Raw genomic sequence first — 13,446 nt, 5'->3', positions numbered from 1 at the left:
GTGTTTGATATTTAATGACATCCCTCATTTTAAAGGGATTTGTCTGATTTAGATTCATACTTCAGAATGAAGAAAGTCTTCATTCAAATTAACCTGTGTGTGTGTGTGTGTGTGTGTGTGTGTGTGTGTGTGTGTGTGTGTGTGTGTGTGTGTCATCTCGAAGTGGTTCCAGACTGGTATTAGCGCTACAAATCTTTGGTCGAATGACGCACTGATGTAATGTTAGCTTGAACATCATATGGTCTAAATACGGCATAAAATCAAATCAATTATATCCCCTCGTATCCTTTTACGACAACGTTTAATCAGTTTCAATTAAAAAGGCAACGTCAAAGACTAAACCAAAGCAATACTTCGGTCAGAAACGATGAACAATTAAACAAGCACTACAATCATGTTGACGGCTTGGTGAGAGTCCCGTAATGCACTCGTTCATATTAACAGTGAGAGGGGGTGCACCGTTCCTGGAGGTACTGCAATACCAGGTCGATGCGTGGAGTGGACGGAGCAAGCCCCTTTTCCATCTCCCAGTTCCAAAAATCAATTTAATATATGGTCCCCGGGTAGGGGACGTATCAGATATTAAACTGATAAGAACAGATTTTTTTTCATTTGAAAAAAATTTATTGACACAAGTTACTACATTTAACTTTCTTATCACATTCTACGGGTCATTGTTTTAAAAGCATACACACTTAAAAACATTTCAATTAAACAACAAGTATAAAACCATCACATTGTGAATAAAAGGTATATAAATATAATTAAATACATGGATACGTTGTTGTTTTATAAAATCATTGTGATGCTTAAAAAAACATGGTTCAAAAAAACAGCTGTGCAGGGACGGGAGGAAGCCCAATTCAAAACATAAAAACGGCCCATCCTGCTCTCTCCAACAGCATTGGTCTCTCGGGACCTGTGGCTCAGAGGATCTCCTCCCCTCTCTGCTCCTTCCCACCTGCCTCTCCCGGAGAGCCAGGCCGCCGCTGCCTCGACCTTTCCGCGTGTGGCTCCGACTCCCTCGTCCGAATGGGCACAGAGGCGATTCTTCTTTGTGGCCGTGTCCTAGGCCTGCCGCCTGCAGCACCGGCCACTTGGGCCATTGCTGCGGCCTTCCGGATCACAGCCACGGGGGGGATCTGCATGTGCTTTCTTACCAGCAGGTTTCTGGAGGCCCATATGGCGTATTTTATGGCGGCTAGGGTGAGCCATTGCTTGGGAAAGTCTGGTGGTAGCTGACTCTTTTGGCTCACCCCATACAGCACCTTTTGGGCTGTCTGGGCCTCCCCTGCTGGAAAGTACGGGAATTGCAGGGAGCCGGCCGTTGCCCACTGGTCTCCAGCAGCACTGCACTCCCAGAACCGGTGCCTCACCGACTCAGGTGCGCCAGAACCTGGCCGAGGGCAGGTTGGGGATGCAGCCATCCCCCGGGAGTGCATGACGGCCCTGACTGGGAGGATCTCGGAGTCTGTTGGAGAGGGCATGATGGTTCACATTGTGCCTTACTGTTGTTGGCTCTCCGTATGTTTGCCCGCGCACTGGACTCTTTGGTTCCCGCTCCTGCAACCCCGTGATTATAGAACGATAGTTTGTTAAAACATTTAAATCCTCGTATTCAAGGTTAAAATGTTTTAAAAAACTTCTTAATAACAGCGTAAAATTGTGACAAGTTAAATGATACTGGTGTTCTATGATCAAAAGACTAAAAACGGTCTGGGGTTCTTCAGTCTCCTTCATTCCCCTCCCAGACTCGAGCATGGTTTAAAACAGAGTCCTTTGGGGTTGACTGCAGTGCCATGTGTAAAAAGGAGAGAGTGTTGGGGGGGTGGTTCGGGAAGACTCTGGGCTCCCCGACAGATGAACTGTCTGAGGAGCCAGCTCTTCCCCTTTTCTCCGAGGCTCCGTCATTTTCCAAGGACATCTCCGACACTGCTCTCTTCCCAGGCTGGGCTCCTGGGAGGGAGGCTTCACTGGACTCCACTTCAGACTCTTCCGACCGGCCGACTGTTTCGAGACTCCCGGTTTCGTCAGAGTCTGAAGTGGAGTCCATCTCCGCTCCACCGGCTGCCTGGGCCCCACCACCCTCTTTCACCTCACCACTAGGTGGGGCAACCTCAGGCCCCTCCCCCTCTCCCCCAATCAGAGTAATTTTTTCCAGCCTGGTGTCTTTAATTGTTTGTGCACCCCCGTCTGCCACTTTCCTTGCATTTTGTTTTACTTTGTTGGCAAAAGATTTTGGGCAATCTCTGAAGAGATGGTTTGAGTCTCCACAGAGGTTGCACTTCCTGCCATTGGTACATTCTTCAAAAGAGTGTCCAATTTCTCTACATTTGCCGCACAACACCTTGGTACACGCTTCCGCCAGGTGCCCTTGCTCGCCACACTTGTGGCAGAGCTTGGGCTGTCCCTGGTAGTGAATGTAGCCCCTGTTCTCTCCAAGAGCCATCATGGATGGGAGATGTTTCAGGCCCTGGAAGCCATGTGGGTCCCGCCATTGTTGTATGGGGACCCTCCATGAACAGTTCCAGATGCCATCCTAATCTCTCACCTTGGTGGCCTGGGCCCTCACAGTGCAGTATCTTGCCAGCCATATACAAATATCATCAGCATTTACAGTTTCATTGAACATCCTGACGATTACGGTTTTAATGGAATCGTCATTTAGTCTCTCCACTTCAAATGCTGAAAACTGGTCTTTTACCGTGTCGTAGCGTGTCCAAAATTCTTTGAGGGTTGTTGCGGCTGCGAAGCTAACATCGAATCCTTTGTTAAAGGGCAGAGTCAGAATACAATTCAAATCGTTTCCGGTAAACTTCAGGATTCCTTGGATGTGCTTCCTTGAAAAATCAAGCCGGGACATCTGAATTAAAATTCCATTGATTGACTTAAACTTAAAACGTACACTGTGGTGCCTCCTCATGCCGGAAGGGTTAACCGACATGATGGAGACACCACACTCTTAAAAAATTAAGAGGTTAAAAGCAATAAAACAGTGAATAAACAAGGTAGTACAGGCAACAATAAAATCCCCTTACCTTAAACGAACTGGACAATGGTCTTCTTGGTAAAGGGTATCAGCAACTGGTATTTGACCCCAACTTACCAAAAAGATGGTGCAATATCCTCCTAACCTGCTATATATTTGCCACTAAATAGGCAATATATAGACAGACAACGGAGGGGATCACTGTCTTAGCCAAAAGGCCGAGAAGTGTGTGTGTGTGTGTGTGTGTGTGTGTTACATTGTGGAATTGATTCATCTAGAAGTGGTTCCGGACTGGTATTAGCGCAACAAATCTGTGGTCGAATGACGCACTGATGTTATGTTAGCTTGAACATCATATGGTCTAAATACGGCATAAAATCAAATAAATTAAATAATAATACATTTAATTTAGAGGTGCCTTTCAAGACACCCAAGGTCACCAATATCCCCTCGTAACCTTTTTCGACAACGTTTAAGCTGTTTCAATTACAAAGACGACATCAAAGTCTAAACCAAAACAAAAATTTGCTAAGAAACTGAAATATTTAAACGAGCACTACAGTCGTGTTGACGGCTTGGTGTGAGCTCTGAAATGCACTCATTCATAGTAACAGTGAGAGGGGGTGCACCGTTCCTGGAGGTACTGCAATACCAGGTCGATGCGTGGAGTGGACGGAGCAAGCCCCTTTTCCATCTCCCAGTTCCAAAAATCAATTTAATATATGGTCCCCGGGTAGGGGACGTATCAGATATTAAACTGATAAGAACAGATACTACACTTGATCTTAGCCAAAAGGCCGAGAAGCGATACCTACAATAAGTTCGACCTACAGTACCCATTCCCAGAAATATCTCTCTCATCAGCGGTTTTACGGGGAAAACTTCCTTTAAATATAAGAAGCCTACAGAAGTACCACTATATGTCAACAACATATAGCGTGTTATCAAACTACGTTCAACGCAAAAATTAACGAGTATAAGGGTCCGTGATTCAAGGCAATGCATGAACGGCACTGATGACGTCAGCAGCTCTAAGCCAATCAGTCTGTCTGAGGAAGCCAAACGCGTTTATTGTGAACTATTATGTATAATACAGTGAATCCCCAATGAACACGATCACCATGATTTGATGCCATCATACATGGTGTTAGTTCGGTAAAAGTTAGATACATGAGAAATTAACTCTTTCTTTGCATCATTGCTAGATCACTAAAAATGTGAGGAAACCGCCACTCTATCGCTCTCTAGTGGTCACTAATAGGTCGGCAGAACTTCACTAAGCAGTTTATTTACTATTAGCGCATCAAAGAACCAAGGCTAAATTCAGGGTATGCCGTGTGCTATGTTTTAATTCCAGATTTCCTCAACCATGCAAACAATCAACCAATAGCAAATAAAATGCATGAACTGAACACAAACATCTGAAATCAATAAGGTTCTACACTGTTGAAACATAATTTTGATGGTATCGTTGTTTCGGGGTAGGTCATGAATCGGAGTGTTAACGGATCAAAACGTGGTTTATTCAGAGACAAGGTAAACCGGGTTGCACTCTGGATGTGGTTCATGAAAGAATCTCCATACAGATAAAAATTCAGATTACATTGGTAATGGCGGGCGGAGTGGTAAAACCACGACGACAGATTAACCCAGATAAACCTGTTCACCACTCCGTGGAGAAGAAGCTATTGAGGACTGGTGTTAGCAATACAAATATGTAGTCCAATAAGGTATTTACATGAGCTTCAATATGATATTGTCTAAATAAAGCATAGAAATTAATTTACTCACATCTTCTTTCGATAACGTGTCTCACCGGTATCAATTTCAATCAACTCCATGCACAATGTTGTTGGTGAAAAACATATTCTTACTTAAAACAAACAATACCACAACAGTCGAGTCACTTGCACAACTCAAACGTCCCTCCCGTGTAGAACTCTGGCCCTCTTAAGGAGCACCAGAATGGGTGTGGCTCAATTAACCTACGAGCCACAGCTGTAGACTATTACAGGGCTAACAGGCAGACAGGAACATGTGCATCTTTTAAAATATGGTTTAACATAGTGAAGATGCCATTCACATATTCACAGCAACACTATTTTGACCAAGCTCTGAAGACAGCAAGTACTAAAGGATACACGAGAACATTCAGTTGGTTCGACTGAGTTGTTTATTAGTATTATGCTTTAACAACGAATAAAAGTACAAGTGCACAATAAACAGAATGAGTAAAATAATAGTAGGCCTATCAAACATTACAGATCATTAACAGTTGTTCACGTATCATTGACTCTCTTTGCGACTTTATTTAAAAGGCGACTAACGACACACTTTGCGACTTATTCAGACCATCAGGGAGAAGTTGACACACATATTCAAACGTGTGATGATGGCTGGGGTTGTTCATTCCCATGCTGCTGGCCGCTCATAGGTATCGAGGTCCACGGCTCTCGAGCCAACAGCTTCGGGGTCTCTCTCCCTCTCCTCGCGTCGTCCAGGCAGTCAGTGGGCGTGGTTATGGGAGGAGGACTCCGCACGAGCGGGAGCGTCACCGTCACCATAGTGATTCACTACAGCCGAACTCACCCAGTGGGAGTTCAGTTGTACAACATCTATTCTAGATTCATCTATATGGGGTGACTTTCGACATGTGAACACACTTAATGCGTAATGAAAGACAATAATGAACAACACAATCCTATAAGCTAGAGCGGAGAGCAGAGATAAGAGAGCGGAAGAAGAGAAGAGAGAGGAGGTAGAGAGGAGAAGAGAGGAGAGGTGACAAGACAAGAAAAAGTCACGGTACTCACACACATGGGGAGAATCTCTACATGTAGTCACTGTGACCTTCTTTAAGTGTTGAATACATGAAGGGTTGTATGGTGAGATTAGGTTTTACTGGTTCATCAACTACCAACTTTTAAAATTCTTGATATAAAACGTTCCATCAATCTCGAAATTATCAAAATAAAGGTTTGAGGCAACAAACACATTTATTTTTTGTATTACCCTGAGACAGTGATTCTACTGGACACTAGACTGGAATGTATCTATTTTAGATAACGTATTTAGGCCTACACATTAAAAAAATTCAATGAACGTGTAAGGACATTGTGTTTTTTTGTCATTCACTATTCAGAAATTAAAACAGATGGCAATGTTAAAAAACTACAATTATTATTTTGTACAAATTAGTCCTCTTAACATGTTAGTCCTCTTATGTTCTATATAACTGCAACTGTTAACAACTTTATAGCATTAAATGTGTAAAAAGATCTGGAAACAAAACAGACAAAATATAATGTGTAATTTAACCATTCATAATGGGTTGAATTCAACAACTGTGATCATGTTCTTAAAGAACATCTCCTCGTTAAATGTCAGCGGTACGACATTAAAGCAGTTCTCTCAGACCTCACATAGTAGAGATTCTAATTCAGTAAACAACATTAGTTGTTTTGGTTGTTTCTTTGTTTTATTATCAAACAAAGGTCCTAGTCTGTTTGATTGACAGGTGAGATGATCAGGGGGGCAGAGTTGTTACCTCTATAACCATGGCGGCCTGGGCAGAGGAATGGATAGAGAGGCTCACTGAAGGTGCAGCCAGTAGCAGAGTAGATATGAACCCTGGCTTCCACATCATAGAAGGAGACCACACCCTCATCATAATCAACAAGCACCCCCACCTTCTGGAGCCCAGCTCTCAGAGGGAGACGGACAGGAGGGTTATCTTTAAACACCAACCCATCCTTGTTGTAGTGAAGAGTCCAGTAACCCATCTCAGGGGTCCACATGCTCCCACCTATTCTATCGATGGACTCTCTGACCACTCCTAACCACCATGCAGTCTTGTCTTTAACCTGGACCTCAAAGTAAAATCTCCCTGAGGAGAAGCTCTGCCTGGTGAGGACAAATATATATTTGGTAAATCTCTTAGGGTTGTCTGGGAGTACCTTCCTCACACCTCCACAATGTACTTGTTTCCCATCCTCAGACAGGATGAGACTGGAAGCAGCTGTATCAGGATCCAGAGTCACATCTACTTCATACTGCTGGACCCTCTTCAGTTCAGCATCATCATGCAGGTTCTTCATCTCCATGTTCAGTGTCTCCTCCAGCTGCTCCAGGGATCTCCTCAAGGTCCCTACGTATGACAGAGGACGGACCCCCACTGTCGTCCAGGTGGGTGGAGGATCCTTCAGGGATCTGAAGGTCTGGAGGAAGTGGAGGTGGTCTTTTGTGTGTGAGAGCTGCTTCACCTCTGAGCATCTATTGGTCAGATCTTCTATTTCCTGCTCCAGCTCTTTGATGAGGTCTTCAGCTTGTTTCACTATGGATTTCAGTTTCTCTTGAACCGTTTGGTTGAATTCATCCCGGCACTTTTCAACACAGCCTATCAGAGCAGTGAAGACCTGCCCACCATCAGCTATCTCTCTGTCTGCATCTTTGTTACTCAGTTCTACTCTGTCTTTGATCTCCTTAATCTTTTGTTTTCTCTCCTGGATCATCTGCGGAACTTCAGCCTCTTTCTTCCCCAGCTGGGCCGTCTTCACTTCATATTCCTCCTTCAGAGGTACAACAGGATGGGACTTGTGGTCTGTCTCTGTGCACAACAGACACACACACACCTGTTCAGTCGGGCAGAAGAGCTCCAGAAGTCGGTTGTGTTTCTTACACATCCTGTCTTCCAGACGGTCCATAGGCTCGACCAGCCGATGTTTCTTCAGGACTGCGACTCTCTGATGTGGCTCCAGGTGGGTTTGGCAGAAAGACATAAAACACTCTATGCAGGACTTCACGGCCTTCTGCTGGGTCCCATTATAGAAGTCACAGGGAACTTCTGCTGGTTCAACACAAGGCTGCTCTTTAACTCGTACGGTTGTTCTAAACTGAGCAGCCAGATGTGATAAGAGGCTATTGACCTGTGGATCAGGTTTTGTGTCGAAAATCTGGTTGCAAATAGGACATTTGTACTTGACTTGTTCATCCCAGAACTTTGTAATACAGGTTCTGCAGAAGTTGTGTCCACATGTTGTGGTAACCGGGCTGCTGAACACATCCAGACAGATGGAACATGAAAAGTCCTCCTCAGACCAGGAAGTGTTAGCAGAGGCCATTCCTAGACATAGACGATAAGGTTTATGTATTGAGCAGTTTTATATTTCTAATTCCATCAATTCCATATCTTGTGCTGCTTTACTCACCTTGTTGTGGTTTCTGTCTGTCAGACAATTTGTTCCAAATTGCGTTTTATTTTTCTCCTGAAAGTGAGAACTGCTTCCACGTCGGTTGGTTTTGGTTTGTAGGAATGTTAAGTTTCGTTTCCCGACAGGACATCCTCTCCTCTCCGCCCCTACCCCCTGGCTCCTCTACCAACCCCTGGCTCCGCCCCCACGGACCCAGTTCCCTGACGTCTCAACCTGAACGTGGGCACATTCATGAACTCTCTAGGCTACCTCGTATTCGCTGTGTGTTCTCCTCTTTGCAGCATTAAAATATTTTCAACCATTAAAAGACAGGAAACAGAGATCCCGGGAAAACAAGGAATGTTGATTATTTCTAAGTGATTTGTGCCTAACTGTGATTAAGAGCTATACAATTACATTTGACTTGAATTAAACTGTGGCTAATATTTACCCCACATTCTTTACCAAACAACCCTCTCAATGTGTGCCCAGATAACACGTGCTATTATCAGAGGCGCCGCATCCCATTAGGCATACCAGGCAACTGCCTGGGGCCCCGCAATTGTTTGGGGCCCCGGGCTACTACTAGGGGGCCCCCTAGAACCAAAAAAGGGGGCCCGTCAACAATCGCTCCATCCCCCCCCCCCCCCCCCCCCCCCCACCCATCAACAATCGCTCCATACCCCCCCCCCCCCCCCCCCGTCAACAATCCTCTGCCTAGGGCCCCCACACTCCCTAGAATCGCCCCTGGCTATTATGGTTGTGCTATTAACCCCGAGTCATGTGACCCGGCGTATAGGACAGACCAGAGCTATAGAGAGAGAGAGTTGCGACACTTCCATTGGACTCCGTTGTAGCACCTACTTCCGGGGTATGGAGCCTCGAATAGTTCCAAACAACCATTTTACGGCGTAGGAGACTGTTCATTTCCATTGCTGGCCGCCGAGTAACTTCTGAGGTAAATTGATTAAATAGCTACCTCTTTTGAATTGTCAACTGTCTATATTGTATCAGAGGCCCTTTATGATGCATATACTGATCTTTATTTGTAAATGCACAGCGTAATTATATATATATTCATCTTGGTAGACGACCGATTGCTTGCTAGTTTGTTAGCTCAACTTCACCATCTGTGAAGGTATCTCCAGGGGTAAATTGATTAAATAGCTACCTCTTTTGAATTGTCAACTGTCTATATTGTATCAGAGGCCCTTTATGATGCATATACTGATCTTTATTTGTAAATGCACAGCGTAATTATATATATATTCATCTTGGTAGACGACCGATTGCTTGCTAGTTTGTTAGCTCAACTTCACCATCTGTGAAGGTATCTCCAGGGGTAAATTTATTAAATAGCTACCTCTTTTGAATTGTCAACTGTCTATATTGTATCAGGACCTTTATGATGCATATATTGATATTTATTTGTATATGCACAGCGTAATTATATATATTTTTATCTTGGTAGACGACCGATTGCCTGCTAGTTTGTTAGCTCGACTGCACCATGTGATGGTATCTACACCAACAATTACAAAGTTCAGTACTAGTGAATCTAACTTTTATTTAGTTAGTTATTTATGTTGGATTACTAGGATAATTTAGGTGGATTTAAGGACGGGTTTTATGATGCGATAGCTAGTAGAAATAACAGTGTTTGTTTAATTATATCCTGGAAAGGGTGATGTTCAGCACATGAAGCCCTACAGATGCCGCCGATTCAACAATGCTGATTATGATGGGCGGTGAATTTAACCTGTATGGCTTTTTCGTTTTAACTTCTTGTTGACAGAATTGTTTCTCTTTCTTAGTGCCAAATTGATTCTCTTTCTTAGTGCCAAATTGATTCTTTTTTGTTTTGCAATAGCCCTCTCTGCTCTCCTTCTCATTAATTTTTCCTTTTCTAGTTGCCTTATTAGGTCCTCCACAGTCGCCCCATCAGTCCCTGGCAGTCTGGTCCCTGGAGCAGCTGGCCCTGGCAAAAGCTATTCCTTCACTGTTGACCCCCGACTGACTGGCCCTCGGCACACAAATCCCTGGATCACCCGCCACTGGATCACCTGCGACTGGATCACCTGCCCCTGAATCACCTGGCAATGTGGCCTCTTGATTGCTCTCTCTGTCTCCTGTGATGTCCTTTTCAACGCTCTTGAAATCCACCTAAATTTCTCCCTCAATCTCTGTAACAATTACAAGGTAATGTTGCTGTTATATGTATTTTGCCTTTGCATTTGCAACTACTGTCATCTCCAATGTAAGAAAATGAATTAAAGCAAAACATTTCTGTAATGTGAATTAAATCATCTGCCACAATCAGAAACCAATACAATTTATAAATGGATCTACCGGCAATTGTTAATTGGGTAGAAATGTGTAGATTATCTACATTGTGTGCAAATCCTCAGAGAATCCCTGCCTTCTGGTTGTTTTTTAAACTGAATGTACAAATATGAATTATGTAATCTCATTAGGAGTGTAGACTATCCTTGAATTACATGAAATGGGGTATATTGTTAGCTGCATGGATCATACCGAAGTTTAATTTGGCGCAATATGTGTGGTCCGTTGCACTTGGTTCCGGAGGCACCCTCACAGAAGGGGGTTTCCTCCTCTTCGGTTTAGGGCGATGGATGAAAACTGTTGGGCCGGCATCGGGCCTCAACTTCAACATCCTATCTACTTTTGTGGCTTTGAATTGGTCATTTCCAAAGTGTACCTGTAGGTAGGCTTTAATATCAGTTTCCATTGCACTTCAAATATCATTGGAAAGTCATAATTCTCTACACTTAGAATTATTATGCCCTTTGAAATGCTAGCAAGTGATCTGAACATTACGTTACATCGTTTTTGACTGTTGCTGACTGTCAATAAGTTTTGACGGCTGACCATTGCCATCCATTTCTCCCTGCGCTCTTGGTCCTTGGGGAAGCCGTGATAACCCTTCTCGGACCGATTGGAGCATCCAAATGCTGCACAGCCAACCATGGTATGACCATTGATCTATAACATGTTAGTTGTAACCAATGAACCATGACACCATTGAAGATCACAGAGCGGTTAACAACTGTTCCTCAACCACTTATGCCCCGACTTTTGAGAATAGGTTAGAGGTCAGAGTTCATGACCAAACGAGGATCCTCCCTCCTAAACCCATTTTGAATTTCCTAGGGCTATTCTAAGTATTGTAATGGCATAAAGTATAGTATATTTGCAACGTTATATGTTAATGGTTTGCCCTAAGTATATAGTGTTCCCTGCTGTGTCCATTGTTGAATCTGTTCACACAATCGCAATCACTTGTTCTTGTCACACTAATTGTTTAATAAAAAAAAATACAATTTCATTCATCCAAGCGTAATGAGTTGTTATTCTTTAATATATTTGATACTTTGTGTGGCTTATATCTTTAAATGATCATGGTAGAACATCTTGAATACTTTGATTTCAACACAGATGTAATGTACAAGTTAAGGTTAGGCCAGTATGCTAACACGAACGTGAAGCTTTCCCTCCAAAACTTAAAAACGTATCTAAGTAATAGTACTTATAGATAGCTTTCAGTTGCCCCCCTACCGCTCTAAATGTAAAACTGACATTTACAAATATGCAATAATGCAATAACAGTCAGACAAATACTTGTATGTGATTTTTTCATTCATATTTACCATTTAATATTGAAATCTCTGCTGTCGTCCCATAGAATAACATTGAAAGCGCGACGTGTTTTGAACTATTGAGGCTTACATGAACCACGTGACAACCACGTGACCACCCTGTCGGCGAGATCATAGCGTGTCGCAACTCTCTCTCTCTATAGCTCTGGGACAGACGAACCAGACCGACGAATTCACCTTCAGTCAGAGACAACAAACACTATTTTTGTTGCCTCCATGCAGCAGTTAATTGGGCTGAATTAAAAATAGGTTGATCTCGAGAATTCACAATTTATACTGCATTGTTTATAACGGTATGGCGGGGATCGCGAGGAGCAGCGAGCGACACGCTCGCTGACACGCGTTCCCTCGCGCTCTGCAAGTGAAGAACTTTATTCACAAATTCATTGAACCCCCCCTGATACAAATATTCCTTCACTAGTTGTATTGAAGTCCTTAATAACTGTATGGGGGAATCGAAATAAATGATATTAATGATAATGAAGTCATTATACAAAGAAACAATTAAATGCTAATTCAGATTCCGCCTTATTCACTGCCTCAACATGTCCCCAGGTGTCTCTCTGATGATTTTCAAGAGTTTTAAATATGGATCTTTTTCATGATTGGTTGCGGCTGTAGACCGCCCAACCGCCCTTATATGTCAAACCCTCCCTGTTTGACATTTGTAGAGAGTAGAGAGATGTCCTCGGGTAGGGTACGAATCAAATATTGTACTGATAGAGCAGCACTGTCCGAACTACAATACTTATTTAGTCAGAAAAGATAATTAAACGAGCACTACAATCGTCTCTAGGGCTTAGTGTGAGCTCCTTAATGCACTCATTCATATTAACAGTGAGAGGGGGTGCACCGTTCCTGGAGGTACTGCAATACCAGGTCGATGCGTGGAGTGGACGGAGCAAGCCCCTTTTCCATCTCCCAGTTCCAAAAATCAATTTAATATATGGTCCCCGGGTAGGGGACGTATCAGATATTAAACTGATAAGAACAGATACTACACTTGATCTTAGCCAAAAGGCCGAGAAGCGATACCTACAAATTGTTCGACTTAGAGCACCAATTCCAAAAAGTGTCACTCTCATTAGCGGTTTTAGGGGAAAACGTCCCTTAAATATAAGAAGCCTACAGAAGTACCACTATGCGTCAACAACATATAGCGTGTTATCAAACTACGTTCAACGCAAAAAATAACGAGCATAAGGGTCCGTGATTCAAGGCAATGCATGAATGGCACTGATGACGTCAGCAGCCCTAAGCCAATCATGGTGTCCGAGGAAGCCAAACGCGTTTATTGTGAACTATTATATATACATATACGTATACATACATTCAATCCCCACTGAGCACGATCACTATGATTTAATGTCATTATAAATGGTTTTAGTTTGCTAAAAGGTAGATCCATGAGAAATTAACTCTTTTTGCATCATTCCTAGATCACTAAACATGCGAGGAGGCCGCCTCTCTGACGCTATCTAGTGGTCACTAATGGGTCGGCGCAACTTCACTAGTATTTGCGCATCAAAGATCCCAGGCTAAATTCAGGGTATGCCGTGTGCTATGTTTTAATTTCAGATTTCCTCAACCA

At 43.3% G+C, this 13,446-nt stretch overlaps 1 protein-coding gene, 2 non-coding genes and 1 pseudogene across 3 annotated transcripts; all 4 read right to left on the bottom strand.

The window, feature by feature from the left end:
• Positions 1–448: 448 nt before the first annotated feature.
• On the bottom strand, positions 449–627 carry LOC115534932 (uncharacterized; annotated as a pseudogene).
• A 2,980-nt stretch (positions 628–3,607) lies between these two features.
• LOC115534954 (U2 spliceosomal RNA) lies at positions 3,608–3,798 on the bottom strand. The gene has a single exon (XR_003974410.1). It is a non-coding gene; the product is annotated as a U2 spliceosomal RNA (small nuclear RNA).
• A 1,346-nt stretch (positions 3,799–5,144) lies between these two features.
• On the bottom strand, positions 5,145–8,324 carry LOC115534740 (E3 ubiquitin-protein ligase TRIM39-like). Its single transcript, XM_030345922.1, has one exon. The coding sequence runs from the start codon at positions 8,107–8,109 to the stop codon at positions 6,487–6,489; it is 1,623 nt and encodes a 540-aa protein (XP_030201782.1). The 5' UTR covers positions 8,110–8,324; the 3' UTR covers positions 5,145–6,486.
• Positions 8,325–12,697: 4,373 nt separating this feature from the next.
• On the bottom strand, positions 12,698–12,888 carry LOC115534942 (U2 spliceosomal RNA). The gene has a single exon (XR_003974400.1). It is a non-coding gene; the product is annotated as a U2 spliceosomal RNA (small nuclear RNA).
• Between the last annotated feature and the right edge of the window lie 558 nt (positions 12,889–13,446).

Source organism: Gadus morhua, chromosome 21 (assembly GCF_902167405.1).
Source record: "Gadus morhua chromosome 21, gadMor3.0, whole genome shotgun sequence".
NCBI classification, from domain to species: domain Eukaryota; kingdom Metazoa; phylum Chordata; class Actinopteri; order Gadiformes; family Gadidae; genus Gadus; species Gadus morhua.
This window is presented reverse-complemented; position numbering and strand designations above follow the sequence as displayed.

Bases quoted from the DNA above. Each gene is read 5' to 3' on its own strand.
- LOC115534740 (XM_030345922.1), bottom strand. From the start codon at position 8,109: ATGGCCTCTGCTAACACTTCCTGGTCTGAGGAGGACTTTTCATGTTCC.